Here is a 25,620-nt window from a genome sequence, read left to right on the forward strand (position 1 = left end):
GAGAGTTCTCTCCCATCAGGAATATTCTTTCTATTATTTCTATGACTGTGTGCAGCAGCAGTGTATGATGTTCCATATCCTTGCATAGAAGCTAAAAAATAAATAAAATTATTCGTCTTGCCACTGGCCTCATCCACCTTTGCTGCTGGATTGCCACTGTATGATGAAGTTGATGACTCTGATTCAGAGTTATCTGTTTCTGGATAAATAAGGAGTTTCAAGTAGACACGGTTTATTTTTCAGGTGTCACAGGATAAAAAGATCTGGCAGTATGTGCAACAGTTTATGCATTAAAAAACAGACCGATGTTTCCCTATGTTTACATCTGAACCTAACAGCTGATTTGAGTCTGTTTACTATCTGTTCACATAAACTGTAGTATACTCTTGAACTGTCAGTAGTGTCGTTGTATTCACTCAGAGTTAATGTGATTATGGTCAAAGCAGAAGGCTTGGTGAGGTTATGCTTTGAAGATTCAATCGTGTACTTACAGTCATTGAAGGCATATTCAAACTCCTGCAGTGTTTTCGGGAACGTGAAAGGCGGTTCATCTTTCTTCATCAGTTCATCTAAGTCTATTCTTGACAGCAAATCTGAGGACAAAGAGAAAGATAAGAGTTGAGCAAAAAAATGAGTGATGACAGCATTTCTTCAAAGAATGTCAAAGTCAAAAAAGATATGTTATAATCTCAATAACAACATTATAAACAAAGAATATGCAGCAACATCACCTATATTATTTTTTAAGAAAGCTTACATATTTTTTTAAAGTTATGAAGCAAACCTTTGTGTCACACAAAAGTCCTTCCTACGTTTTACACTAAAAGCTTTTCATCATCCTTGAGTGGCTCAGCAGTTTGAAATAATAATAACCAAATAAAAACCAATCCAAAAAGTCTATTAAAAAAATGTTTTACACTTTCGAAGTTCTATCACAAAAGCAGAAGAAAATTGGAAACAAATCACAAGTGTGTGGCTGCTAAAAAGGTAGGGGAAGTGTTAGACTCAAGGTTAAGTGGAACATTTCTAGTCCTACAGGGCCAAAAAGTCTAAATAATACCTGATTTCAAAGATCTTGATTAAAAAACGTAATCAAAAAATTTCAAAAGTCAAGTTACATAGATGGCATAACTATATGTATAGTGTTGCAAAAAAGAGTAGAAGATGTTGGGAAATAGTGATGATTTACACATTTTCATAATGCCATTTACCAATTTAGTGTAAGAATTTTGTGACCTCATAGGAACGACACCTTCATTCATTTGTTTGTCATTAGACAAATCAGATGTGTTGGTTTGCTAACCTTCAGGTCAAGATCCAGGAAATAGTTTAACGTTGCCAATTTATAAGCAGCTCGGTATCAAAATGAAATTTTAAATGCAAATTAACAAAATGTAACTTCCATGCCAGCTGTGCCCACAGTCATCCACTCATTAGGCAGCAAAACTTCTGCAGAAGAGGCAAACTTTAGCTGACTCTTTGGTTGTCTTTAAATGACACATTATACCGCACTATTTTTGAATGACATCCTCCAACAACAGTCAGATCAACATTAGATGTTTCTAAACATCCAAAAGTTCATACATCCAGTCTAAATCCAAGAAAACAGTTCTAAGTTGTTTAATGATGGAATAGGACCTTCAAGACTACTTATATGAGCTTGCACAGTGTGAGGAGAAGTGACAGTGCAGTTTCAGTAATGTGCACCAAACAAACAGAAGTAAAAACACAACACCAAAGTTTACACAACATATTATGTAAATGGTAGAATCCTCAAAAATAACTGGGAATCAAAAACAGCAAGCGGTGTGAAACAGATATCTGCGCATAGAGTGATTGGTAAAAGATTTGGAGCAACCCTCAAGTTGCCTTGGAAGTCACGGACCAGTGCATTCTGGTTGTTGAAGGTTTTCTATCTTTCTAGCAGAGCATAAAGGAATACCATAGACCATTTTCTATCAGAAATGTTGGACCAAATTGTAAAAAAAATATTTGAGTCTTTCTGTGGCAGAGACTGCCCGGTTTTATAAAAGAAAAGTCAATTGTTGATGTGTGAAATACTTTTTAAACTAGGGTCAAAGCAGCAGGCATTTTAGGAGAGTTGGTTTTAATGGAGCAAACCAACAAAAGTCACTTTTTGTGGGATGATTCAAGAGACAGCTTCAAAATAACGAGGTAGAATAATAATTAAATGAAATTGTATTTTAATGACCTTAAATTCAGCATGTGGAAATAGTGGATGAGAGTCATCATAAAAAAAGTTCATGTGTTTACTGCATATTCCAAGTTAGAACAACACCACCTCGATATTCTTTTATCAGAGTCTTTATTTAGTTTTACCTTTGAGAGCAGTAGTCTTCTCCTCTTGACCTACAATCTGAGCCATAGTGATCCACAATATGTACAGGGCTGGTGTGGCAGCACAGAGATGTGATAGCATGGGTCCTCCCCTTCCAAAGTTCACTGTGTTACAGCCTGAGATAGAAAATAAAAGAAGTGAAATGCACTGTTTATGTAATACCCTTATCTTAAACTGTGAGGGATTTAATTCCTTCTTTATTTGACAAGCGACCAAAACAGAAACTGCCTCAAAGCTGTTGCACCAGGAAGCCTCGCCACTTACAGTGAACTGTTGAATGTTGCAATGATACACAGGCAGTTTATAACTTAGGAAATGACACGAACAGTGATTATTTACACTGCAATAACACACTATGTAAGAGTTATTACGAAAGCTGCCGTGTGTTCGCTGAACTTTGCACACGTGAAACAACTGAATTAATTATGCAAACACAGCGAAGTAAATCATTGATTTGAACGCCGCCGCTGGCGCCAAAACACTCATATTTACCGCTAAACCAACCTCAGACTACGTTGTCATTGTGTCATGTAATGTTTCGTTCACTTAAAAACAACTCTCGGAATATGTCCAGTCGCTCTGCACAGAGCCAGAGCAAACATTTAAGGCACGGTAGGATATTCATGCTTGTTTTTCACAGTCTACTCAACTAAACGACACCCGGGTTTCAGAGAGGAACAGCTGTTTACATGAGATGCATACATGCTTTTTGTTCGACTCACGCACCATCATCAGTTCATGCGAGTGTCCAGTGGCTACTGCTTCCTTGAAATTTCTAAAACAGGAAGGACTCGAAGCGGGACTGAGCGTGAAGCGCGTGAAGCTTCCGGGTTACCGGGGCAACGGACTGGAAGGAAGATTTAAAGACACAGTAGCACAGCAGCTGCTCCAGTTACAGTCTGTGGTTAATACAGATGTTTTCTCCGGTGTTTCATTTCTATCACTTGATTTGATTTTTTCACAGCTTATACAGCCATGTATTTATTTTCGAATGCGATTTAGAGGGACATAATGTATTTTTTCTTAACAGTTATTTTCAACTTACTGGAAAATACATTGATTTAAATTTAAAAATACCTGTAATAGTAAGTACGAAAATTGCATTGTTTTATGACTACCAACCCTTAAACAATATTTAAAAATTACCTTTACTCATATTTGCCAAATTTATTTTCAAACAAGAGCAGCAGAGTTGGAAAGCTACAAGCTTGAACATTTACCCGTCCTCAGATGTGTCAATAGGATAGCTTAAATTAACAGACATTTTCATTAGAGTCCCATTTTAGGTATGGGATCCAGTCTTTTGATTCTTTACCTCTGGTACATCAGTGTTAGTTTCATTTAGAAGCTGTTGCATAGGAAGTGTGGTATTTCCTCACAAAACTGTTAGAGTGACATAGAGCAGAGATACTACTTAAAAAGAGAAATTATTCTTGATATGTTTCATGGTTGAGAGTGACTTCAATTAAATCAGATTAAAGAAACAACTTAATCTGTCTATACACTTGCAGAAACCAATACAAAAATATCTTGCTAAAAAACAAAGTTATCTATTGTAGATAACTTTGTGCTATATCTGAGCTTTCTTTTATTCTTGATTTTAGTGACATATATGTGACACATATGACTCTTTGGCGTTTGTGTTTGTTTGCCTTTTAGTGTGTCCAAAATTGTGCATTTCTGTCCATGTAACACTATGGGTTTGGAGAGAAGGTTCCTTCGTTAATTTGATATAAAAGTGATAATTGCATTTTAGGGGAGTTTTGGTTGTCATTTAATCTGCATAAGCACTTGTAATTTGAATGCAAAATAATAATGAATTCAGGTGTATCTGGTTTCAAACGGTAATGAGGTGAACCATGCAGAAAAGTGGTTTCCTATAATGCTACCAAGCTGGCTCACTACATGCTAACAATAAGGTTGTTGTACTGAGAGGGCCATACAACAAAGCCAATATGTTTGTGCGGTGAGAGTTTGCTGGCGATAAAGCACTGAGGGTGATGAATTGAAATGGAAATGAGAGGAGTCAAAGTCTGTGACTGTTTATCCTGCATGAAAATGTCATGATGAGCTCTGGGTTTTTTAAATGTTTATGTTGGTTTGATAATCCCACAATGAATGCAGTACAATAAATTATTCAATTTTTTCTTTGCGATTAATTATTCTTTGTAGTACTGTCAGCTTTTCTGAAATATGTCTTCTTATCAACCAATAGAAATACAAATAGACAACGCTGGTCTACAGGTATTTACTGGGGGGGGCAAAGACAGAGATTAAAGCTCCTTTTCCAGTTTTCTTACAGGAAACATTTGGCTGGCCTTTTACCTTTTTTTTTATGCATCACCAAAATAAAAGTGTTTTATACAGTACATTTCCAAATACTAACGCTGCTTTGTTGCTACTTCGCTTTAATTGAAAATCACAGGCACAATTCAGTTGCTGAGCATTTTGTTTTCTTTTGTATTCTTGCAATAAGCTGCATTTGCATTAAACATCCAGTTAAAGAAAGAAATATTACTCTATAGAGCAGAACTGGTTTATGCCTCTCTCAGAGGGTGTGCGGCAGCCTTTGTGAGCTGAAATACTATTCTAGTTGATGAAGAGAGCGTCGTTTAAGTTGTTTAATCTTCATTTGAACAACAGATTTACAAGGGAAGAACATCTGATGTATGTATTCAGAAAAGACCTCCATCGTCATAAATCATCATGAATTATTGACTGTACAGTGATCACAAAAATTGATCATACGACACAAGACATAAGAATATGGTTTTATCTTAATGTTTAATTCAAAAACATTCCATCTCCATCTCATAAATAATCAAAAAAGGACGAACCTTGGCAGAAATATACTCAGAAATCGTACTACAAATAAAATAAATGTTTTCTCAGTTTGCACAAAACACTGACTGATATTACATAGTGGGGCAGATTTTTGGGACACACTGTAATCAAAACACATCATCTCGCTTCCCAACCGGTATATTTGATGTTTGCTTTCAGGAACCAGGAAAAAGTATGCTGACACCAATGTCTTTACACTCTCTGCCTCAAAAAAAAAAAAAAAAACTTCAACTACCGCCAGTGATCACACAGTCTCATCTTGTCCCAGGCAAACAAATCCAGCTCTCCATTTCCCAGAACTGATTTCTGGAGATGTGCTCTAAAAAGATGAAATCTGTCTGATGCAGCAGAGAAAAGCAGAGAGAGGTTGTCTGCGGTGTACGTGCATAGAGAGGGAGGCAAAGTCTCCCTCACTTTTTTGATGTTTAGCAGCTTCTTGTCCGCTCTCTTGCTTGTTTTCACGCACACACATATGCAAAGTTGCTGCAACACAAATCCAGTTAAACACACACACACACACACACACACACACACACACACGGAAATTATAGTACCTTGAGAGTTCCAAGTGAGTATTACAAGCAAACATTTACAACATGATAAAAATTCTAACTGCCCCGACTGTTATTGGGCAGCAGTCTCATCAGATGGGTGTGTTTCCCTCTGGGTCTACTCTGCAGGTGTCTCAGCAGCTTCATGGGAGTCCTGAAGCCCGGAGCTGCAGCAGCAAACAAAATAGGCATTCTGAAGTTCCTCTACCATTGATTTCTCCTCTTCCTCCAGTTCAGCAACCTCCTGCATCTCCCACCTGCAAACATAGAGAGACCAAAACATCAGCTGCTTTTTACACCAAAACTTACCAACATACTGAAGGTTAAATGAAAACAAACACATAAAGCTCATTTTACTGTGTGCCTTTTACAGATTATGTTGGGGTTGGAATAATGTCCCAACATAGACTCAGCACACCAAAAAAAAATTGAGACTCTAAAAGCCATGAATGTTTCTCACATGAGTCTTCTGTCAGTATAGTGATAGACTTTCAGTATTACAGTTTGCCATCATGCAAGCACACTTACAGACCTGTAAGCATCTACATCATCCCATTATCACTTATACTTCAGCTTGGTCAGTGGCAGAATGCCTGCAAATATGATGCTACAGTAATGGAAGCTATTTCCACCATAAAACTATTTCCACAATAGCTTAATTTCTTGATGATGTCTTGAATCGTATTACTTTGATGAGACGTGAAAGGCTATATTAATTATATATAGTGGTCAGTATTGACCTCTTGACTTGACTCCTTTAAGTTATATAACATACATTGAAATGTTTGATTTGCCATCTACTTTATGCTAGTCAGTCACATAATGTAAGTTATTTGCATAAACTAGTGTATTAACATTAGTTTTAAAATTCCCACTAAAACTATTATCTTGTTCTAATCATTAACACATTTCAACCGTTTTGTAAGTTTAACTGAATGCTGCAAATGTAATATTGCAAACATACCTATAGTACCTATAATGTCAAATTTTGGGGCCTGGGCCCCCAATAAGGCGACAATCAACAAGTTGGTGGTGAGAATGTGTTGTCTAAAGACATACAGTATATACAGCTAAGAGAAAAAAAGAAAGAATGTTCTCTGCTCTCTAAGACTGGCCTTGTCATCTCTCTTTTTTGTCAGCTTGCTGCTCACTGTGGCAAAGTCATTGTAGAACAATTGCTGAACTTCTCAGAAACCTAGTTTGGGGGACTTACTTTTAGCATGGAGGAAATTGCTCCTTGCATCTTGTTTAACAACTTCCCAATGGAATCTCTTGACAAGTATCTAATCAAATCCATACAGTATGTAGAGCTGGCTGAAGGCTTTCTTTTAGCAACAGCATCACACCAAAGGGGAATTGTATATTTATGACTGTAAATGATTGCATTTTCATTGCCATGTCTGTGTCTCCTTTGATCCCAGCCTCCGTCCCCTCCGCTCCTGCCTGTATCTTCAAACATGTAGCATATAGTCATGGCGTTCATGTGTGCAAGAAGGAAGAGGGGGTAAAGCACCATGGGTAGTGTATTATGCATACTAAGAAATGGGCCTCTCAATGTAGACCATTTTGATGAAGTTTCAGCCTCTGTCCTATAGTCAAATCAGATGTCTTCCATATGCTTCCCAACCAACATCAGTGTTTTAATCCCCCATATTCACGTTTCCGACCCTTTTCCTCCTTCATCTGGGTGAGAAGTTCATATGCTGTTATAAAGTCAAACTGTTGTGTTCTAGGTTGTAGGTTGGGTAATTGTAGGGTACGGGGTGCCGGATGGCCTAGCTGTTAGGTAGCACATAGTAGTACAGAGGCTGTTGTCCTTGCAGCAGGCAGCCTTGGTTCCACTCTAACCTGTGGCTCCTTATCTCCATCCTCGCTTGTCATTCCCCAGTCTGTCTCTCCCTGGTATCAGACTCTATCCACTGTCTGATCTGAACAAAGGCATGAAAGCGCCAAAAAATAAAATCTTAAATGTAGGATATCTGACAATTGTTGTCATTTCGACAGTTTTTTGATGACGAACTCAGTCACCCAGTAAGGTTTTTAAGACAATTGATAGCAAAAACTCTGGAGGAACATCAAGATTTATTTTTCAATGTGAAACAACAAATTCAATTGCCCGTTAGCTAGGGTTAGAGCACAGCCAAGGCTAGCATGACATCACTTTTCTTTTTAGCAAATATAATATACCTACACAAAGTAAATTGCTTTTTTATGATATAAATCTACCAAATGGTATTATTTGCTTTAATTCATGTCCTGGCTAATGCTTATTTAGCTATATAAAGTAAAGTATTATTATCTAGCAAGTAGCTAACTGCAACTGTTATCTGCAGTCTGACTGTTTAGTTTTAACTTGAAATATGGGCCATTGTCCCTCAAGGTTTCACCGTCATTATCTTCTTCCGTTGTTGATCAATAGAGAAGCAATAGTATAGCATCAATAGAGGTCACCTAATATGATGATTTGTTAGATACCCTAAATAAATCTTGCAACCTTGAATAGAGCACTACAGTATTATAACAACATTTTATTTCCAACCCTTTGCATAATGTCAGGGGAAAAGGGCATCTGTCTGAATTTGGTGAATAACATTGATAAGAGAGGATCTGCTTATGATAATATGAAGCTGTGACAGAGGTTTTCTTTCATTTGACTGTATTCTCCCTTTAAATAGGGGCTGGGGGGCGGGGGGTTGTGCCGGAGCGAAACTCTCTTTTAAAATCTACGATATGTTTAGAGGACTGTCTCTAAAAAAAGACAAACAAAGGGGGAAGTAGTTAAGTCTGCCTCTGGCGATTACTGTAGACTCTGTTTGGAGCATGAAGATGACTATTAGGGGCGCACAAATTGCCCCTGTATTATTTCTTCAGTGACATAAAATCAAAATCAGTTCCACTAAATAACCATTATGAGATACAAACACTCACACAAACAAAACAATACAAATGTCACGCAGTGTGCAAAACAAGAGCAGGAAGGGAGAAGAGAGAGCTGCAGGAACAGCGGCCAATAAAGGAGGGAGCGAGAGAGGAAGGAAGACAGGAAGGTACGCTAAAGGTTTTTCAATGTTTAATTTTCAAATAGGATTAAGCAGAATGACATTTAGCTGAAGGTTACAGGCTCAGCATTGTCTTAGCAGATATTGATATGCAGGAGGCGCCCTGCTTGTCACCGGGACAAACACCGTTGATGAATGAGAAGCCTTTCCCCAGGAAGGTGTTAAGTGCAAATTTGAAATGAGAGCGAGGTAGAAGAGGAGAGAGAGAGAGAGAGAGAGACAGAAAGACAGAGATTGAATTACAATGATAGTTGCCATGTACACTGTCACTTGATAATGTTGCCAAAAGTGTAAATTGTTGCGTGAAAAATAGGTTGCACATTTGTCGAGATTGGTTGATCTTGTGCTGAAAATGAGCCAAAAAAACACACAAGGTGCTTTGCTGAGTGTATCTAATTTCAACAACTACAAATCAACAATGCCTCTTAGAAATGCACAAGTAGGTGAAAGTTGACAATAACTTCACTGTATCCTCATTTCGGCAAGTTTTTCCCCCGGAATTTACATCTTAATAAGGCAAGTCTTACCCTTTAATTCTTATGGGCGCTGCTCATTTCTCATGCATTAATACTGAAGCTGCTGACTTGGCTCTTCCTCTGAATACAGAATAGGACACACATATTAAGACTCATATATTTACAGGATTGATGCCACGGGAGATTGTCTCAGAGTGAGATGAAAAGGCTGGCTCAGATGTATTTCAACGTGAACATCAGTGTAAGCTGCCCTAATCATTGGGACGATGCAGGCAGGAGACAGAGAGAGAGCATTTGTGCTGATTTTCAGCTGATAATGAGTAGTGATGTTTGACAAATTAAGAGCATAAGCCCTGCTCAGAGATCATCCGGCAATCAACTAACTTAATCTTATTCAAAACACACCAAAGATGAAACCTTGATGTTGGAATGAAGCTAAGGAGAATAACAAAAAAAGAGATGTAAATTCTGGGAAAGGAAAATGGAGTGGAGAAGATACAAAATAAAACAGGCAAAGAAACAAAACGAGCGAGCAGAAAGACAAAGTGCTTGAGAGATGGTGAGAGGCAGTGGCCAGTGGTTTCCTATGCAGCTGTCAGTGGGCTGAGTGGTTTCTCTCACAGTGTCGGGTGTTTGTGCTGCACTGGGTGCCCTGCCTGCTCTGCCACTGGGACTGCTGTTTGTTTAAAAGGCTCGCCTGTCAAACAGAGAGCGCCACTGACTGCCAGACACTCGGCTAAATGACTCTGACAGCAGCCCTAATCAGAGGCTTTGCACATTGCCGCGGGGCCTGGAGGATCCATCATAACCCAAGCCTAAATATTTAAAGTGCTAAACTTTCCAAAGGTCAGGCCTTTCCATGCATGCCAGGGCGACATGTGTCAGAGAAGTAGGGAGAGAGAGAGAGAAAGAGAGAGAGAAAGACTATGGTTAAATGTCCTCTCATGTCCTATCATTTTCTCTCTTTTGAGACCCTCTTTCCGTTTCAGAACTTCAGTTTTCTTGTATTGAGCGGACTTGAACCATCTCATTTGGGGTTAGAATCTTGAATGAGATTGAAAGATAAATTATACAACAATATTGGTAAGAAAAATAAACCCATGTCAGCAATGGGTTTGCGGCTGACAAGAGAGTCCCGCACTAACCGAGACACTCAGATTCACCCTTTGTCCCTGAAATACAAGGAGATATATTAAAACTTGTGAGTCATAAAAAGTAGCTGCCAGACAGCATTGAGTGAGCAGTCGTCTCGGACAAAACAAGATAGAGTCAACCGTGAGCTGAATTGAACTTTTATAACCCCACCATAATGAGTTTTAAAGAATTCAAGTAGTATGTTTTTTTTTTGCTGAATTCAGAGCTCAGACTTAGGTTTACATGTTGACATGGCGAGGTCAGTGGATGAATGTTGATGGAAGGATGAAAAAATAATGTATGAGAATGTGTACAGTCTCAATTTGACCTTATTGGACAGCTGAGTTAAATAATTTATTTAATGAGGGAATAATTGAGTTTAAAAAACACATAAAGCTGCAGGCTATGGCAGAGAAACCTGCAAAACTGAAGAAGGCAAACATTTACAGTAATGGAACATGGTACTGTACGTGAGTGGTGGATGGAAAGGAAAATGTCAATTAGCTGAGAGTGATGGCGGATAACAATTCAATCAGGGGCTGCAATGATACTGTTCACCTTGTCTCACTTCACTATTAATGGGAATTTTCATTGTGAGTAATACCAGCTTGGTTAGTTCTTTTTATGAAGTTTATAGAGTTCATCATTGTTGTCGTAGCAGCTCTAACTGTTTGCCGATGGGCTATTTTCTAGCTTAAGAAATATACTGTACTGTTAGGGTAAGGTTAGGTTACATCACAATATACTGTAATGAAAAATAAGTAGAATCATTTCAAATTCAGAAATTTTGTCGAACTATTGATTACACCACACTTGGCCTATTTGTTGGAGACAACAGTGAGGTTCCTGACACCAGTACATGTGAATAGTGTATTACAGGAGAATATTTCAAGAGTTGACAGAGAGAATTTGGGTTTTGTTCATGCCATATCAAGTGGCTCAGCATATCAAAATATGTGATACACAGCAATGCCATTTTTGATCTTAATCTAAAGTGTTCTGCAAAATAATAAAGCTAACTCGAGGGAGACTGAACACTGCCATTTGACAATCCAAACGAAACAACCAGAAGCTCTATAAATGAGGAAACAACAAAAATAAGTTATTTTTTTAAAAATTTACATTGTACATGAGGATCTGGTTCCGTTTGGGTAACTGACAAGTTCACAATACAGGTCAGGGGGGGTCATCTCTTTGACTCAATTTCCATTGAGAAGCAAACATCCAATTCAATTTAGATATGTGCCTGTGCTAAGCTACGAGCCAGAGGGAGATTGTAACTGACAGCCATTGGACAGCCGGCTGGATTTGAATATTGACGAGACAGAGACTTGACAGAAGGGATTATGCTCTACCTTCTGACTTACTAGCCGCTACACTGATCCATTCTATTGTCACATCAACTCAGTGTCAGGCCTACAGTATGTCCATGTGGTGCGTTGATGCCACTCACTATTAGACCCTACCTGAGATCCATCTCAATCCAAACTGATGTCCACTCAAAAGCTACAGGAAACACTGCAAATCGACTATGACAGAAATATGCAACATCAGAGCAAATCTTTTTCAAAGTAAACGGGTACTAGTAGCTTTTCTCTTCAGCTGCTGCCGTGTCCAATAAAGATAAATACAAATAAATACACACAATCAATAGCGTATTACAATACTTGATGAATAACATCACAAACTTTATAACTGCTAATACAAACCTTAAACCTCTTACTGTAAAGTACAGAGGCTGATTCTTTTGGGTACTTTCTAATCGTGTGATGTCTTCATAACTTAATTTAACAAAAGTATATTAACACAAATGCACATAATAGGCTACATTCCCATGCTAAATCATCTGTGTTGTCCAACGTAATGCTCACTGCATCTTGACAGTTAATTTGGAGTATTGATGTATCACATTTGAATGAACCTCCTCTTTAGTTCTGTTTCTTTTTGTGTAGGTGTGGTTGTTTGTGTGGGTGTGTGTGTTAATGTTTGGGTCAAATCCACACATTAACACATGCACCCCCTCATCTCGAGGGCCACCAGGAGCAGGAGAGTCAGTGGATGCCTGATCAAAGGGCCTCGGACAGATCTGTGAAGGCCCTTAGAAAAGACATCCACAGTTACACAAGTTGACACGCTTGTTGGTGCTTTGGGCAGAAACAAATCCATTCTCAGAGAATGGACTGAAAAGAAACCCACACACAAAAATATAGCCAGCACAGAGGGACACACTATCATGAAACTTCAAACACACTTTGGTTTTAAACGCTAAATCCAAGCAACAATAAGTCCAGCACACCAGACAGCTCAAAGGGCTTATTTCTAAAATGCACCAACACACACACACACACACACACACACACACACACACACACACACACACACACACACACACACACACACACACACACACACACACACACACACACACACACACACACACACACACACACACACACACACACACACACACACACACACACACACGCCAATAGGAATCATTTCATTTTAAATAATGATCTTACCTGCTGATTCCTTCAAATTATATATCAGGTTGTGACACTATATCTGAACTACAACGTTAACCTCTTATAGGTAACACATCTGGTTTAAATGTGCTTTATAAATGGTTGAACTTTATTCACATCAATATAGCTTTCTAAACAGTGAAATATTTATGGACAAGCGATTTCATGAGCACAATGCCAAAATGGAAAGTTTCGCCGTTGTTATCTGATTTTGAAACTTGTAAAGATGATTTGAGTAAGAGTTGCACATGATGGCACACATAGAGTGTTTCTCACAATTGCATTACAGTAAGTCTGTTAATCATTCTTAGAGAGTAATTATTGTTTATCTTTCTTCCTTTAAGATTCTTGCAATTGAAGATGATTTTTTTTACAAGAATGGGAACTTAAGACTAAAGCAAGACTTGTCTCAGCTTTTTTCTTGACCTCATAATATCGTAAAAGGAGATGATGGGCAGGAAACTTGAGGAGATCCTTTCAAAGTTTTATCGCTTTCTTGTTCATCTTCTGTTACTTACGGCAGTGAATTTAGCTGATAGATATCAAGTGTTGTTGCATTAAAAAAACGTATTTGTCAGGCTTTTTTGAGCTTGTATGACTAAGAAGTCATTACATGACTGTGGCAGTAATGACTGTAATACCTGACAACATGTTTACTTGGCTTTTATATACCGTATTATTAATCTGCCAATGGATGGACTAGTTTACCTTCAGATGGAGCCAGAATAACAGTTTTTAGTCTTTGTGATAAGCTAAGCTTACCAGCTGCTAGCTCCAGCATCTTGTTGACAGAATAGACATGACAGGAATGGACATTTCTCAAAATGTCAAACTATTAAAACAATATTCAAACTGTGTTTGTAGGTTACTGATGGTGTTGAAATAGGCATGCATCCATCATAGGTAAGTGGCATTATTTTGTGCGGTTATGGTACGGAATATGATGCTGTTAGTGTTTATGGAGGAAGAGGTCTCTACAACTGTTACCATTATATAGAAAATTGAAATGGTTGTCTTCCATAAACATTTTCTTAGGATTGCAGCTGCATTACTGTGTGTCTTGAGGGCTAATTTTGTGTCCATGCAATATTCCATTTAGCTATTTTGGGTAATATGACTATGTATTCACATCATGTGACCACATATTTCAAATCCCTCTGCATGGCTGTTTCCAGCTCCTCACTATTCTCTCCTGTCGTCCAGGGGAAAGTTTGTGCAAATTTGCAGTGGCTTAATTACTGAATAATTTAGACCATGCTCCAAATTAATGTAGACATTTCCATATTAATGTGTTTGCTCACAGATTCCACATTTATTTGTACTACGGACAGGAGGGTAGCAATTATCACAGCATATCATAGCAGTTGTGCCAGTATTTCAGACATCATTAGGCTGCTTGTCCACCTCAGTGTGACTGTGAGTGCTTGTCTATTGGACACAGTTTGGTACATTCCTCAAATAGGCTCACTGTGCTTCTGTGGGTGAGATCTATCAAATCATGCTCCAGGGAGAAAAGGGTGAGTGGGGCTTGTTTGTGTTTGACAAGGTGAGGTCCAATTTAGAATCCTTGCTGTGTGTGAATGTATTATTACATGCAGACAACAGCAAATAACCCAACACCTGCCAAGTCGACACAGGCGACGTATGCTGGTCAGTGCAGCGCAGGAGCTGACTTCTCTGCACATGTCCCAGGAGGTTGACAGCTTTCTGCTCCTCTTATCTCCCCCTCTCACCCTTCCCCTCTTCCCCCACCTTACCTCACCCCTTCCTTTCTTCCTTTTCAGTCTACCAACTGTTTGGCTCTTGTTAGGAGCTTGGCTGAGCAGGCTGGCACCTTTCACTGAAACAGCACCCAAGAGGAGGTTGTGACACAGGGAATTGCGATCCTGTGTATGTGCTTTTGTATCGCTCTGCGTGTGTGTGTGTGTGTGTGTGTGTGTGTGTGTGTGTGTGTGTGTGTGTGACCTCTCTTGCTTGAGCTGCTGTTAATCATTGCAGCGAAGCCCTTCGTTAAGGAAGCCAGCCAGCTTGACACCTTTCAGCCTTGTCCTGTGTTTTCTGGTCTTCTCTCTGACATCACCTCAAACACCCACCACCCGGGGCACATCTATTTCTTTTAGTTAACGTGACTCCAAATATATCTCATCACTTTTATACCATCTGATCAGCAATCATGTGTTTACCAGCTGTTTTTCTCTGATTTACAACTGGCAGCAGTAAAGTTGTATCTTTGAAACTTTTTCTCATCTTTCCATGACATGGGGCAAAACCCCCACGCACACCATATTCAACCTTCCATTGCCTTTTCCCTCGTGTACATTCCTTTAGTAACAAGGGGAGGCTAAGTTAGAAGGGCATGTCAGTGGCTCAGTCATTTAGCCTGGCAGGTAGGTAGGCAGGCACCTGTTAACGGCCCCAGTGTGCTTGCAGATCCGTGGGATCAAAAATCTCAGCACAGGCAATCTGTCTGTCCACATGAGCCAAAGAGAGAAAAGGTTGGCGGGAGGAGATGGAGTGAAATTCAGTAGATAAGTGGCAGGAATAGGACGGAAAAAGAAGTAGAAGGACAGGCTCAAACTTTAGATTAAGATGAACTCTCGATTAAAAAATACACATACGACTAACTGAGCATATACAGTACTCAATAAATATAGGGATGTTCCAATAGCAGGGGTGTAACAGGGTTTGTGTATTCATCATGTTTTGTGCAAGTTTTGCCAACTGCCAACAACTTTCTTTTGTATCCTTAGCCTTCCCCTGCAGACAGCTGCCACACAACATTTGTCTCCAGGCTGAGATTACTTGTTGCCTTCATCGCACTTCCTCTATCTACAAACCTCTTGAACCTCCTGCACACCAGCCCAGCCTCCTCTGCCGCCAGATGTTCCTCTTACATCCAACTCACTTTCAAGAAAAGACATTGAAGCACCCCATAACATACCATCTCCCTCTGTGCGTTGTGTATGCATTGGGTCTACTCTTTTAAACCCTGTCACCAAATGCATAAAATATCACACATGAATTAATGAACAAAGATGTTTCAGATAAACAGTCAGTAGCGTTATGCTTTGCCCTCCTCACACACACACACACACACACACACACACACACACACACAAGCGCAAACAATGAGAACAAGCATTCACGCGTGCGATCTCCCCACTGAACAATGAACAGAGGGGGAGAAAAAAGATGTTCGATGTGATTTCTCCTCAATGTGCTACCAGGAAATAGCCTATTACTTATTCAGTGCTTTCTCTTTGTCATTTGTGCATATATAAACTGTGAAATCTACTAAGGAGCACTGAGGGTTGAGAAAGTGTGACTTGCTCTCAGACAAAGGCCTCGCTCTCACACATTGATCTGGCAAAACTTGTATTCAAACCCGGCTATACAGAATTCTCACAGCCACTATGAATAAATTGCATATTTCACCATATTCTTCTGTATTATGGATTATGAAGTGGCTTAGTTGGATAAGTTGCTAGTATGGTTGATTTCATGCTGAGAGATCGAGCTTGAGAGCAGGCAGATATGTCGGAATAAATTTAAGTTTCTGGAACCCCGTTGCAAAATTCAAATCAAGACCAAGACCACATCAGGACCAGAGACAACAGAAAGTGTCTCAACTACAACAAAACTTGCAGTTATGATTTTGGAATATGAAATTATGTTGAGCACATCTTGGATGCCGCACAAGCAGTGTATTGAAACTAAGTTACAGTTAGTTCTGTACAGTTCCTGCTGCCATGCATCAAGTTGTACCTCTGCATAGGTAAAACTTGATGCATTTGACCAATCACAGACATGAAGACCTGAAATCTTTGATCACATCGGTTATCGTCTGGTGCACACATGCCTCTAGGAATGACGGCCAACTTCTCTGTTATTTGCTGTAGCCAGTGGTTTGCAATAAACAACTTACTGTCAAGATTGCCTTTTCTGTACAATGCACTGTGTACAGTCCAATTAGCAACTTGAGAATTCCAGGGAGTCTGAAAATGTAAACACTGATTGGCTTTCGCTACACAGCTTCGGAGAGATTTGCCACTCAAGTCGAAATTTTTGATCTAGAAAGGATTGCCAATAGCTCTTGAATGCATGTATCTGTTTGTTGAGATGAATATATTGTCATCAGATTACTGGAAGCCTGTATGTCATTACGCTGGATTGCATTCCGCCTGCTAATGCTTCCTGTTTTTCCTGCATACACCAAAGCCAGCTGATACGAGATTGGTCAATACTACCTGGACTGAAAACATACTTCAAAACGAAACCAGAACACTTTTCAGACCAAGATCTTACTTGGTCTTACTTACTTACTTCAGTAAGAATGAACCCCCTTGAGTTGGATGCATCAGGAAAGGCATGTTGCTTATTAATAAAAGTATTTTGTACACAGTTAGATTTAATTGTAAAACTTTCACACAAAGCGGAACCCTTGTGAATGGTTATTAATCGCCTTTTCATCAGACACTGAGGAAGTGGACACCCACGCATGGTGGGACTGTCACAGATTAATGCATACTTAAAATTGTCTTCCACTACTGTCTAATGCAAAGTATCAGTCACTCCTTTGTAATGCACTTGACAAATATTAAATCAAATCTAAATAATGAATCAAATAAATAAAAAAATGTACGTAATCTTACAATATATCTTTAACAAAAAGATAGGTTAAAATGTTACATCAATAGTTACAATGTGTTGAAATCAGGGCAACTTACTGACACCAGTTGGTGTGGAAATCCTCGCTGGAGGCTGTACTGTAAATACAGCAGTGTTCAGACTCCATTAATAATGACATTATTAGCAACGGGCTCCCGTGGCTTTGCTGGGCCTGCATTGAACTGATTAGTCCATGCAGACATTGATCCCACCTTCTTGTGTGTGTGTGTGTGTGTGTGTGTGCGTGTGCGTGCGTGTGTGTGTGTGTGTGTGTGCGTGCGAGCCCTTGGTTTGGGGCTCTGTTATTGTGTATTAGATTGGGTTCTTGTTCTCTTACCATTTCAAACAGTTCATTTCCCACCATGCTAATGGCAGTTTTAGGGGGTTAAGGAGATAAATAAATCCTCGCTGTCACCTCATTTAAAATCAAATGCCACTTAATTATAGCTGTATGTGTTTTCAAACACTTTGCATAATTTATTGTTCTACTCCGTCCTAATCTCCAGATCCTTATCGCCTGTGCTCTATTTTACACCCTCTATCCTTATAATAAAATTATAATGCTGCCTGTCTCAGTTTTTCTTTCTCTTTCTCGCTGCCAACAGCAGTGTGAAGAGATAAGGAAGGCGATGAAAAGACGTTTTTAAGTTGTGCCTCACCTTGTAGGGATTTGATGCTGTAAAGGTCTATTGTCAACTGTGGAGAGCATACATGAGCATACTCACACACAGCCCTCTGGCAGTGCTGCATTTCTTACAAGCAAAATACAAGCATTGCCAAATTCTATGAAAAGAGGGGTGTCACATCATCATTCATGTTTTAGATGCAAACGCAGACGCACGCACGCACGCACGCACGCACGCACGCACACACACGCACACGCACACGCACACGCACACGCACACACACACACACACACACACACTCACGTGCTACCATTTTTAAACTTGATTTTTGTGATACCAAGTTCTTTCTGGTTTTTTATTCACCTTGTGCAAATACAACATTTTATTTCTTGAAACTTTGATGTGCAAGCAACAACTAAGCATATTATTGACATAATGTGTTATGAAGGGGAATGACTGCCAAAACTATGCTACTTTTACAAGGTGTGATTCTGCCTGAATCAACACACTATAGTCGAAAACTTGACTGTAACTAAGGCCTTCAAACTTCAAAGCTGATGTAAAAAATAAATAAATGCAAAAAGTAATATAGGTTTGTTCAGGATTCCAAATCAGACCTGTGTTTCTATATAAATTCAAGTACTGCAGAGAAACTGAAGTTACTAACATGCCATCACTGACTGAGAACTTACTGGCAACTGCATTTTAAGAAAGTACATAGTATACAATTACTCGTAATGGAGCATACATTCCCTCTTTACATTCATCTTTATATCACTTTGCATTCAGGCAGCATGATGTGCTATAGAGCTGCAGCTGCCGATGGGGGTGTTATACAGTAATTGTCCAGCTGTGAACTGGATCAGAGGACAGACTTTAATCCTTATAATCAGTGAGTTCTGATTCTTTCATTTACATCCTTCAACTAAAAAAGAGTAAAGACTGTTAAATAAGCAACCAGACGCAGAATCTGAAACTGTATCATTTCCACACAGCGCTGATTAGCAAAGTAAGTAAATGCTTCAACTGTTATAGAAGCAAATGCAGCAAACATCGTTGTTACTGTGGATCTCATTTTGAATGTACACAACATACAGTACACGACATACAAACAACAGAAAGTACCAATTCAAGGGCAAAGTGCCTTACTTAAGTCACCTCGGTTGTACAAATGCCTTTCACATAAGTTAGTGAAGAATCCTCATGACACTTAACACTGTTGTCATTGAGGCTCAGTCAGCCTGAAGGGGGACCTCAGTATGTATAAATACCTAATGAGATGTGTATGTGGCTTTCTTTTTCCATGTACTCAGAAGCAGTTCGGTGTTGTAGCTTTACCATAACCATGTAATGGATGGGAGGAGCATGCAGTCGTGCATCCTCTCGATGGGCCCTCCATCCTAGGCTAGTCGATGGAGCAGACAGGCTGGGCTTAGTTTATCACATAGATCCCATGGCTGGTTGGCACAACAGACAGATACAAGTCAATAGGAAGGTGCTGCTTTTGAATATTCACTCTCGTGTTCAGTGGTGGGCTGCATATTAATTGGAAACAGAAAAGCAGAGCTTTGTGTTTGATGTAGATTCAGTCAAGGCTTCTTGAAAGATGGAAAAAGAAGATGTGCGTGCATAACTGTGCATGTGTGTATTGAAGCATGTCTCTTTGAGTGACTGAACATTTTTGTCATTTAAACAGCAACAATCAATGTCAGCCAAGTTAATCCAGGTTCATAAGACACATTCATTGCAAATAAACTTAAGTTGTATAAACCTCATACGGACACTGCGCCACATAATTACAATAAAGCAGATTGCTTAGCCTCAAAATACAATCAATCATATACAGTTCAGCCATTTCAAACATATTCCCTATAGAGAGGCAAAAAGATATTGCTATCGAGCTTTTGGAAATGTCAGGGCAATGGAAACCCAGGCATAGCACAATTACATAATGATTATTGCAAAAGTTTCTCCCCCTCACTCAGTGTGGCTGTAATATGCAGTGCATGGCCATGGGGGTTCATTAGTGAGAACAGGCTGCTGTTGAAAAGCTCCAGTTTCACCTCTGATCCCGGCTAATGTGATTTGGACCTGAGATTGGTAGTGAAGAGATTAGATGCTAGCTCACCTCAGGGTGGGAACCAGAGAAGGAGACATACATCAATGTTGTTTGCTCTCAAACTCAAACGTCTTCTCACCTCTAATTTGCTAAGAAGCATCTGTAAAAAAAAAAAGTGTCTAGAAAGCAGTTGTAGTCTAATTTATTTTCAAGCAATGCAGACTTGGTGGGACTGTGTGAGTGCGTGCTAATCCACTCTGTTAAATTTCCGAGTGCATGATTTGGGCTTTCACAACAAATCAATCGGTTTGTTGTGAGTAGTACTGGAGGATCAGCATCGGATGACAACTGTGTTAGCATTCTCCTCTCATTACCTCATGACTTACCCTCATGGCCCGCACTGCCAGTCGCAATGTCAGGCTACTCTTTCTTTCATTTCCTTTTCATTAAGCCTCTGCTCTCTCTGACACGTTTTAGCCCCTCCACCTTCATCCGTACACTCCTTGTGCCCCCTCCACCTCCTCCATTATGTCTCTACCTCTTTCCTTCCCTTCATTCCTCTCTCCGCCTCTCATTAGGTCATAGTTGTGGTGATTTGTCAGAGTGGCTGTGTTGATTAATAGGCCGACGGAGCCCCTATATTTGGGGGGCTGTCAGCGGGGCTCCAGAGTGCCAGGGCCGCCCTGCTGAGCCCCCTCACCACCCAGGTGGCCCCATTTGGGCTAAATGAGCTGTGAAGGGTCTCGGCTTTGCCCGCCTGCCCCACACTAAGACGTTACACACACACACACACACACAGGCCTAGACACAAAAAGGCACAAACACATGCGGGCATACACACACACACACACACACACACACACACACACACACACACACACACACACACACACACACACACACACACACACACACACACATCTGAGACACGTTCACGTACTCAACACCCTGGATCTCACTGCCACGCACCCCTGCGTTCCCACATGATTTGTCACACTCCATCAATAGACAATAAGTTACTGCCACTCTAGCCTGTCAATGGGCCCTGTCTGCTGCAGACCCCTCTATGGTGTCTCCTAGCGCGGGAGGGGAAGGAAGGAGGGGGTGATGAAGGGTGGAGCAGGGAGAAAGTGGTGTTGTGGTTGAGTATGAGGACAGATTGGTATAAAGAAAGAGCAAAATAAGGCTAAAACAGGGAAATTAAAAGACAGGTAGAGAGAGTGAGGGTATGGGAAATAGACAAAATGCTATGCTATGCAACTCACATCCAATTGGTCAGCTTACAAAGCTCTCAATAAGGCACAGGAGAGGAGCCAGGTTCAGGGAAATGAATGTCTGAGCATGCATTTGTTCTTTTCATTTGTGTGTGTGTGTGTGTGTGTGTGTGTGTGTGTGTGTGTGTGTGTGTGTGTGTGTGTGTGTGTGTGTGTGTACAGAGTAACATGGTTCAGTTGCGCCAAGCCGATTGCCCGGCCTTGGAGTCAGAGTACCGTGTGCATGAATGTGTGTGAATGTGAATGGCCCTCTTTGCAAGATTGTTTTTGTTCCCCCTAAAAGTTAGGAGCGGTAGTCCTTGGTGAATGAGATCATCCTGCCATATTTGCACGTGCACACACACACACACACACACACACACACACACACACACACACACACACACACACACCCACAAGTGTGAGTGCACACGCCTCCTCAGTGATTCAATCTGATGATGGGTATAGGAGGGGAAACTGGAATCTGTGAAGGTCAGAAAAGTCTGAGCAGTAACATCCACCACTGCAGGCTATACTGACACTGTCTCTGCTCCTACACTGTCATTATGGCTGGCCAGCTAGTTCTCATTATCAACTTACTTCATCAAATGCACTTCATTATCAGCCTGTCCTTAACAGACAGATGGGATGGACCCTCGAGCAAATGACAGAGTAACTGGAATAAAGTGATTCCTTTTAAAGTCTGCTCAATGAACGGGTCATAACACATATAGTCCCCTGCTATTAGTTTATCTCTGATTTACACTTGATTGGACATCTGGAGGAAGAAAAAGAGTGGTATGTTTCTTCAGAAAATACACTTTAATTGTACCAATGGCTATGCGTTATAATTACATCTGAGGCGATTATAGTCATTATGAAGTCGTTATTTGGGAGACTGTTGAACATATGAAAGGCGGATGGATACACTTGCTGAATAGACAGCTGTTACTGAAGATGTAAGTAACAGACAGCCCTATCACGCTGGCAATATGGACGACCATGAAATTAAGACTCAACGTATAGTAATTACAATGACAATGAGCTTTGTTCGACGTGTCAAGTATCAATCTAACACTTGCCAGGCAGCTTTCATATCATAGCTAATAGGCAGTTGGCGGGGCCCTAATGTTGCCAACCGCCAAAACCAAACTATTCATGCGCCGGCCCTTGTCGTTGTGCTTAGCAGTTGACGTAACAGTAATACACACATCAGCTACATGTGGCCCAATGCAAATGGGTGCATTAGAGCAGACCTCAGAGAGCTGAGCATGGCCAATAAATCCAGCCGGGGGTGAGAAATGTAGCCTTTACCATGCGTGTCCAACCCCATCTATTTAACCTAATTACACACACCATACCAGGTAATAAAGTCTGCATACCATCAATTCTGACATCTCATCCAAGCCACTGTAAGGAAAGGCTATTAGGATCTATAAATCCTCAGGGTGGTGATCTCCTCTAGGTGTAAAGAATGTGAAAGGCGTCTCTATGGGTGGCTGTGTCTCCTCTCTGAGTGTTTGTGTGGAAGAATAAATCAGAATGATCTGTGTCTATGTTTTTGCATATTTGACTTAAGCTTTATCTGCTGGGATTGGACCAATGGATGGAGTTCAATCATCTAGATTCTCTCATTGGCCTAAATCCAAAGAGAAAGACAAAACAACAAATAGCTGATTCAGACAGCAGTAAAACATGTAATCCTGGTTTTGGCTGGATGTTTTTCCTGGCCAGGTGTTTTCTGTTGCTTGCTGACAGCCCTGTCCGTCACGCCTGATGCCGAAACGTAGCTGCAGGTACTTTCACTTTCCAACGACACGCTTTGCAATTGGTTAAAGGAAACAGCGCAGAGTTGCTGAATGGCCACAGCCAGTGGTTTTTAGCTATAGATGGCTGGAGATGAATAGACGTGGTCACAGTACCATCACTTTTGCTGCCTCTTTTATGGTCTGCAGCACACCTGAGCTTCAGCAGACCCGCACTCTACTCAAGGATGTGGATCAATGAATGAGAAAAAAAAAAAAAAGTGACGCAAAGCAGGAAGGGAAGGACGAAAGACAAATGGCTCAGAGGTGATGAATCCTTCTGTTGGTGAACCGTTCCAACTTTTCACCTCTCTGGTTAATTGGTGAAATGAGGAGCAGTCATGTTAGAGTTAAAGAGATCACTCAGTATGAAGGATAAAAAGCGATCAAAATATTTTGACTAACTACTGTACTCATCTGTGTTCATGTTATAATAACACCCAAATGTAAGGTGTTATATATATGAAAAATAAACTTAATCTTAATAATGAAAATAACATTTATAGTGTACACACTTAAACATCACATTTGCCCAAATGGGAGTAAAAGCCTGACTCTTTCTTGCTCATCGTTTTGTTTGCATTTCACCCACCTAGTCTGCAATTTCAAGCTCCCTGAGAAAATATAAAGAAAAAAATATACATGTACAAAAGGATCCCCACACCTGGATTTCCACTTCAGGATGTCATCCATGGAATCCAGCAGAGTAGCTAATCCATCAAACTCTGTAAAAAGAACAGTGTGGGTGTATGTATTTTCTATTAAAAAGGATTACTCTATTACCCAAACAGAGCAGGTTTGAAAAGCCAGCTCAGAATATACGATTTGGTAAATTGATTTATGACTGATTTATCCCACATAAGCCAAAGACTGTGTTGGTTTATGTTGAGAAGTGGGTATTGTGTTACAAACACTTGCTGTTTCTTATAGCTGGCATAAAGAGGGTTCATTTGTAGCAGCTATTATCAGAACATCAGGCTGTTGTGGTTCTAGCTGTCGCTGTAGCAAACCCTAAATGGTTGAGAATGATAGAGGAGTTGAGTGGGAAAAGATGCATGCTCTGCAGTTCAGGCTTTTTTTTTTTTTTTTTTTTTTAAAAGGAACCACTGAGATGGTCACAAACACCAACACATCTGCACAAAGATTTAAGAACAGAAACACTTGCAAATACACAGTATTATTTATTCGTATACAAACTAGACACAATGGTGGTTAAATGGTGATTTGCAGTTGGTTTATGAAGATTACGCTCTTCTTCATTGTCACATGTTTGGTGCATTGTGTCGACTGTCTGCAGAGCTCCCAGCTTCAAAGCTACTCCAGTGCAATTGTTGTCTCAGTCACCTATTATAAACAACACCTTTTTAGAGAAAAGGCTGTAATTGTGCAAAAGTGTGGCACAAATGGCTTTGTAACATTACTGTATGTCTTTCTTCAATGCAGCCTGAACGCAGGACCCTGAAAGCTCTCGCCAATTGAAGTTCTGCTTTCATCCAGCATAAAAGCTATGTTTGCAATTGAGCTTTGGTGCTACACCTTTCCTCGCCTTTACCCCCCCACCCCCCACTCTCTGCTCTCCGCCTTGTTTCATACTAGTGCACATTCACAATGGCTTGAGTAATGGGACGAAAATGCCTTTTTTCCAGAGCAAATAACTGTTTTTGTGGGTCATGTAAAGGTAACTTTGAGACCTGAACAACTTGAGCATACTACTACTAATTCCTTTTCTAATTCTCCCTCTCTTTCCATTCTAACAGTGAAACCACTCCATAGTACCACACAGGCCCCATCATTTAGCTTAGCCCAATACACACATAAGAGAAAAAAACAGTAAGAGAGAGAAACACACACACACAGAAAACACAGGGGGAGAGAGAGAACACAGGTCAACCACAGAGCTTTTTCCTTGTTTGAAAATGTCAACATCAAAGAGAAACTGTTCTCCATCGGTGGGGGCATGCTGGTGGGCTGTGGATGTTTCCCCGGCTGCAGAATGAATCGGGGTCCAAAGCCAAACCCAGAGCAGTCTAAAATAGCCTGATGACTGGGTGGTTATGGCCTCACATCTTACACGAGTTGAAGCCACATGCTTTTAGTGCCCAGCGGCTGGCCTTGTTTGCTGCATTAGACTACAACTAGGATGTATGGTGGGAGAAAAGTGCCTGGGTGTTACATTTGCTCAAAAGTTCTGAGTAGAAAGTTGTTAAATGTGGCATTCAAAGGTATATTTTGTAATATAACTAAAATTATTGACAAATATC

At 40.2% G+C, this 25,620-nt stretch overlaps 2 protein-coding genes across 3 annotated transcripts in view; both read right to left on the bottom strand.

Annotated features, from left to right (window-relative positions):
* arb2a (ARB2 cotranscriptional regulator A) overlaps window positions 1-3,196 on the bottom strand; it is a 144,580-nt gene extending 141,384 nt beyond the window's left edge. The window contains exons 1-3 of one of the 2 annotated variants that reach the window (XM_061037954.1): window positions 3,086-3,196; window positions 2,341-2,475; window positions 492-593 (exon numbers count right to left, since the gene is read on the bottom strand). In XM_061037954.1, coding sequence (XP_060893937.1) covers window positions 492-593; window positions 2,341-2,440 — 202 coding nt within the window. In that variant the 5' untranslated portion in view covers window positions 2,441-2,475; window positions 3,086-3,196. Of the gene's footprint in view, window positions 1-491; window positions 594-2,340; window positions 2,476-3,061 lie in introns of both variants that reach the window. The other variant, XM_061037953.1, reaches the window with a different exon arrangement.
* A 1,928-nt stretch (window positions 3,197-5,124) lies between these two features.
* Window positions 5,125-25,620, bottom strand: part of kiaa0825 (KIAA0825 ortholog) — a 116,437-nt gene continuing 95,941 nt past the window's right edge. Inside the window, exon 23 of the mRNA XM_061037966.1 lies at window positions 5,125-6,011. Coding sequence (XP_060893949.1) covers window positions 5,873-6,011 — 139 coding nt within the window. The 3' untranslated portion in view covers window positions 5,125-5,872. The remainder of the gene's footprint in view (window positions 6,012-25,620) is intronic.

Source organism: Labrus mixtus, chromosome 5 (assembly GCF_963584025.1).
Source record: "Labrus mixtus chromosome 5, fLabMix1.1, whole genome shotgun sequence".
Taxonomy (NCBI): domain Eukaryota; kingdom Metazoa; phylum Chordata; class Actinopteri; order Labriformes; family Labridae; genus Labrus; species Labrus mixtus.